At 33.7% G+C, this 4,239-nt stretch overlaps 1 protein-coding gene across 1 annotated transcript; it reads right to left on the minus strand.

Annotated features, from left to right (window-relative positions):
- Window positions 1-1,611: 1,611 nt before the first annotated feature.
- On the minus strand, window positions 1,612-2,660 carry LOC120115448 (probable peroxygenase 3). The gene is made up of 5 exons (XM_039136172.1): window positions 2,556-2,660; window positions 2,229-2,464; window positions 2,050-2,144; window positions 1,849-1,974; window positions 1,612-1,771 (listed from the first exon to the last, which is right to left on the minus strand). Exons 1-5 carry the CDS (start codon window positions 2,641-2,643, stop codon window positions 1,627-1,629), a joined length of 690 nt encoding a protein of 229 aa, XP_038992103.1. The 5' UTR covers window positions 2,644-2,660; the 3' UTR covers window positions 1,612-1,626.
- Between the last annotated feature and the right edge of the window lie 1,579 nt (window positions 2,661-4,239).

The raw sequence follows: 4,239 nt of genomic DNA on the forward strand, positions 1-4,239 counted from the left end.
AATCCCTCTATCTATCTATCTAAACCCAAATCAAAGCCGAAAATCACATAAATAAGACATAGACACCCCTCAACCGAGACCCGACCTTTGGTTTCTCTTTGCTCCGACAAACCCCCGACAAGGCGACTCCACTCCGATGAAGGCGAAATGACTAAGGTAAACGAATATCACTCCCTTTCTCTCTATTTTTCATTTTTTCTTGAGGAATAACAGAATAAAAATACTCGAAATAAAAAAACAAAGGAGAAACCTTGAAATTTTTTATATTTCTAAAATTTGCTATGTTTTCTATTGCTTCTTAATGGAGGGATAGGTCTCTTACATTTGTTGGTTGGTTTTTAATAGAACCCACATTTACAAAATTAAATAATATGATGTTAAAAAATATCAAATTAAATAACAATAATATCTCCCAAAATAATTTCTAATACAATGTCCAATTCCACAACTTAGGAACTGTTTGTTTGCCTCTTAATGAAACAATTCAACATTCAGCGCGTTTGTTTCGCATCTCTGAATGATTCAGTGTTGACTGATTCAATAAAATAGTGCTGAATGATTCAGAACAAAAATATATTCTGAATGATTCAGAGTCATTATCAAACAATATGTCACATTCAGAGCTAATTCATACAGAGTTTCTGAATCATTCAATATTTGAATCATTTAGCGCTTAATCAGAAATAAATAAACAATCCTTTAAATAATAATAATAATAATAGGATCTAAAAAGCTTATTACAATATTTTTTAGAAAACAAGGGTTGGCATCTTTGGGTTCTAAAACAAGGTCCTAACATATCTGAAATAGGAAAAATAAGAAAAACGATGAGTAAAGGAGCTTAGTGTGATCACAATAACAATATATACAACAATGATTCATATGTCATGCATGTCTGAACTAATAAATTCAATTAGTCAATCGTCCACTAACACTGAACAATACGAGTCCTCCAAGACTATTAACAATTTCAAAAACATTTTTAAAATAGTAAAATGAAAGGGTTGGTATCTTGGGGGTTCTAAAACAAATTTAAAAATAAAATAAAATATTAATCGATGGTAATTCAATATTATCTAGTTATTATTTAGAGGGCATGCGTATAATTGAGTTTAAAAAAAAATTAAAAAAGGTTAAACAACCTATTCGACCACTCATTTATTCTTGTATTTTTATTTTAATTATATATTATTATTATTATTATTCAAAATCGTATATATAAGCACAACCTAAAATGAAAATTATATCTAAACACACTGAAAGCAAATGAATCTGCCAAAATATATAATATAAAGCATCGAAAAAGTCACCAAATAGTAAACACGTGCAAGTTGCAATGTCCTATGTAGGAATCTTTTTCATAATATATTAATATTATCACATAATATATCACAATAATAACTATATTATTGTGAATTTGTGATAAACATAAGAGTTGTTTATATGCAATATATTTTTTTATCAGAATCAGGATCGAAAGTGCTAAAGCTGAATAGAAATAGACATGATAACGCAGTGAATTTATTGAAGAAAAAGATGAAACCTTAGTCCAAATACATTGAGTAAGTTTATTTCAACACACACATATTTCACACAAGCAGCATGCAGTGGTTCAATCAGTAGACCTTAATTCCTCTTAGCCTTATTCATCATGGTAATATAATCGAACAAACTCCCATCAAAGCATCCCCTTATCGCTTCTTTAGATAGATAGCCTTGGGGATCCTTTGCAATTCGGTACAAAAGCAACCATTCTCCCTTCGAGATTATCCTGCAAACAGTAGCAAAATATCAGAGAACAAGTTCAACATTTATCGAATCGAAAGAAAAAGGAGTGTTTGAAAATACCAGCCAAGGAAGTCTAATTGGTTTCGGTTTGACTGGGTCATGTGCCACACTTCATCGTATGTTAATTTGTCAGGCACAGTTCGAGCATACTTGCTGAAGATGTTCTCAAAGTTAACTGGCATGAACCTAAAAATCCCATTTATAACATAACAAGGGTCAAAATATTTGTGTTTATTGATTCAAAGGTTATGTGATAATTACCTTCCTTCAGTGTCAAATGTTGCAGAATCACTGCCATGCTTGCATTTGTGGATTCTGTCAATATATATGGGTAAAAACAGTTCTGGTATCCATCCCTATCAGATAGTGAAATTGTTATATAATCCTTTTAAATATGTGTTATATATTCATTTTCCATAAGGACATACAAGTTAACTTACCTCGATTGTGGAATAACTCAACCCTATATTGATGATGATTGCAGCAAAAAGGCTTTCAAAGCGACCCAGGCCAAGATTTCTCAAACCTCTGTAAGTTTCCCAGGGATAAACGATTCCATCTTTGTTTTGATCAAAGAAGGAAGCATGTTGCTGAAGAACACTCAGTCCCTTATTGTCACGTCCTACAGTTCCATCGGGATGTTCAATGTCCACAGCCGCCATTGCCCTTCCCATATCTGATCCCACATTTCATAGATATGTTACTCAAACAATGTCTTGAACATCAAATTGGAAACAAAAAGGAAGCAAGCAAGAAAGAAACATTACAGGGTTTGGTCAATTTTTCCTCGAGGTCGGATCGAATCCTTCTTTCCCGAGTCAAAGGAGCTTTGGGTGCCACCGTTTCCATATCCATCTTTTTTTGCTCTTCTTCTTCTTTGGAGATTGTGAGTTTTCTCATGAGCAAGGAAGCTCTCTTTATATAGAAAATCTTGACGTCGAAACAAGATACCACACTCCTTAGTCACCCCACTATTGCTAGTTTTAATAATTTTTAAGATACTTTAATATTTATGGGTGGATCAATACTTTGCACGATTTCTACTTACTAGTTGGCAATTTTTATTTATTTATTTTGTTAAAATTATTTAAATGACAACTTGACAACCTCACATGCTTTAATGCCATGATCAGTTGATGGGTTTTTTTTTACAAAAGTTGCACACATGCCAACTTCAAAAAAACCAAGGCAAGGCCAACAATTTTGACCAATTTTTGAGGAGATTCATCAACCAAAGTTTTGTAATGAACAAACGACAATATTAACAATTGCAATAACATTTTTAAATAGTAAAGTGAGAGGGTTGGTAGCTTGGGGTTCTAAAACAAAATTTTAAAAATTAAATAAAATAGCAATCGTGTTTATAGATACTAATTCCAAGTTATTATTTTAAGATATTTTCTTTTTCCCAGCTTTTGGTGGAATTGGTATAATTGAGGTATAAAAGACCACTTAAAGACAATTAAAACACAACCTAATAGCGATGGAGAAAGTGTCCTCGTTTCAGATATTTCAATGTCTATTGGTAGTTGTGGTAGTAGTGTGAGAGATTTTGCTCTCCTTTCTCTCTAGGTTTTCTTCTTTGTGATGGGTCAATGGTCGGTTTCAATGGTTTCTTCCATGGTTTTCCATGGATCCCTGGTTGTCGAGATCCTTATTTGGAGCTCAAAACGGTCATGTTTACTCAAAGTTCGGTTGATTATTCATCAAGTTCCTAGATTATTAGGATTTATGTTTTGCAGGATCTTCTTAAGGGATGTTAGCGATGGAATGATGTTGAGAGAGGGAATGTAGCTTATGGGAACATTCGATATTGGTTTGCTGGGAAGGGGATCTTTAAGGAAGAAGAGGAAGTGTGGAAGAAGGAATGGGGAGGGTTTCGGTGTACGAGAGGTATGGGAAAATGGTAACAGGTAAAGAATTCGGGTGTAGTTTCGAGTCGGAAAAAGAAGTAAGTTTCGATCAAGGGAAAGAAGAAGATGATCGAGCTGGTTTCCAAAAGCACAAGGGGAGAAATTGGAAAGATTAGAGGAATTACACATTAATTACTGCTAGTGTACGAAATTACAACCAGATTTGGGGGTGGTTTGTTAAAGTTCAGCAGGACATTAAAGGAGATAGTGTGGGGTGGTTTGAGTTGAGGTGAATTGTTGTGGAATGAATCATCATTCAAGGGAAGATTGGATATTTTTGTTTGAAGAGTCAAATCAAGAACCCATCATTGTTTGGATATTAGGTTAGATTCGGAGATTTCTTTGGAAGTATTTTAAATGGAAGTATCTAAGGAGATTCAAGTATGATATAGGGTCTTGTCATGTGGAGGAAAATTTTATTATTTGTTTCGTTGGAAGTAGACTGTTCAGTAGGAAGGTATTTCTCAATGCAGTATGGGGCTGGTCTACTCGATATACTGTTCGGTACAAACGCATGTGAGATTAGTTGGGATCAGGT

This window comes from Hibiscus syriacus, unplaced genomic scaffold (genome assembly GCF_006381635.1).
Source record: "Hibiscus syriacus cultivar Baekdansim isolate YM2019G1 unplaced genomic scaffold, ASM638163v2 tig00000778_pilon, whole genome shotgun sequence".
Lineage (NCBI taxonomy): Eukaryota > Viridiplantae > Streptophyta > Magnoliopsida > Malvales > Malvaceae > Hibiscus > Hibiscus syriacus.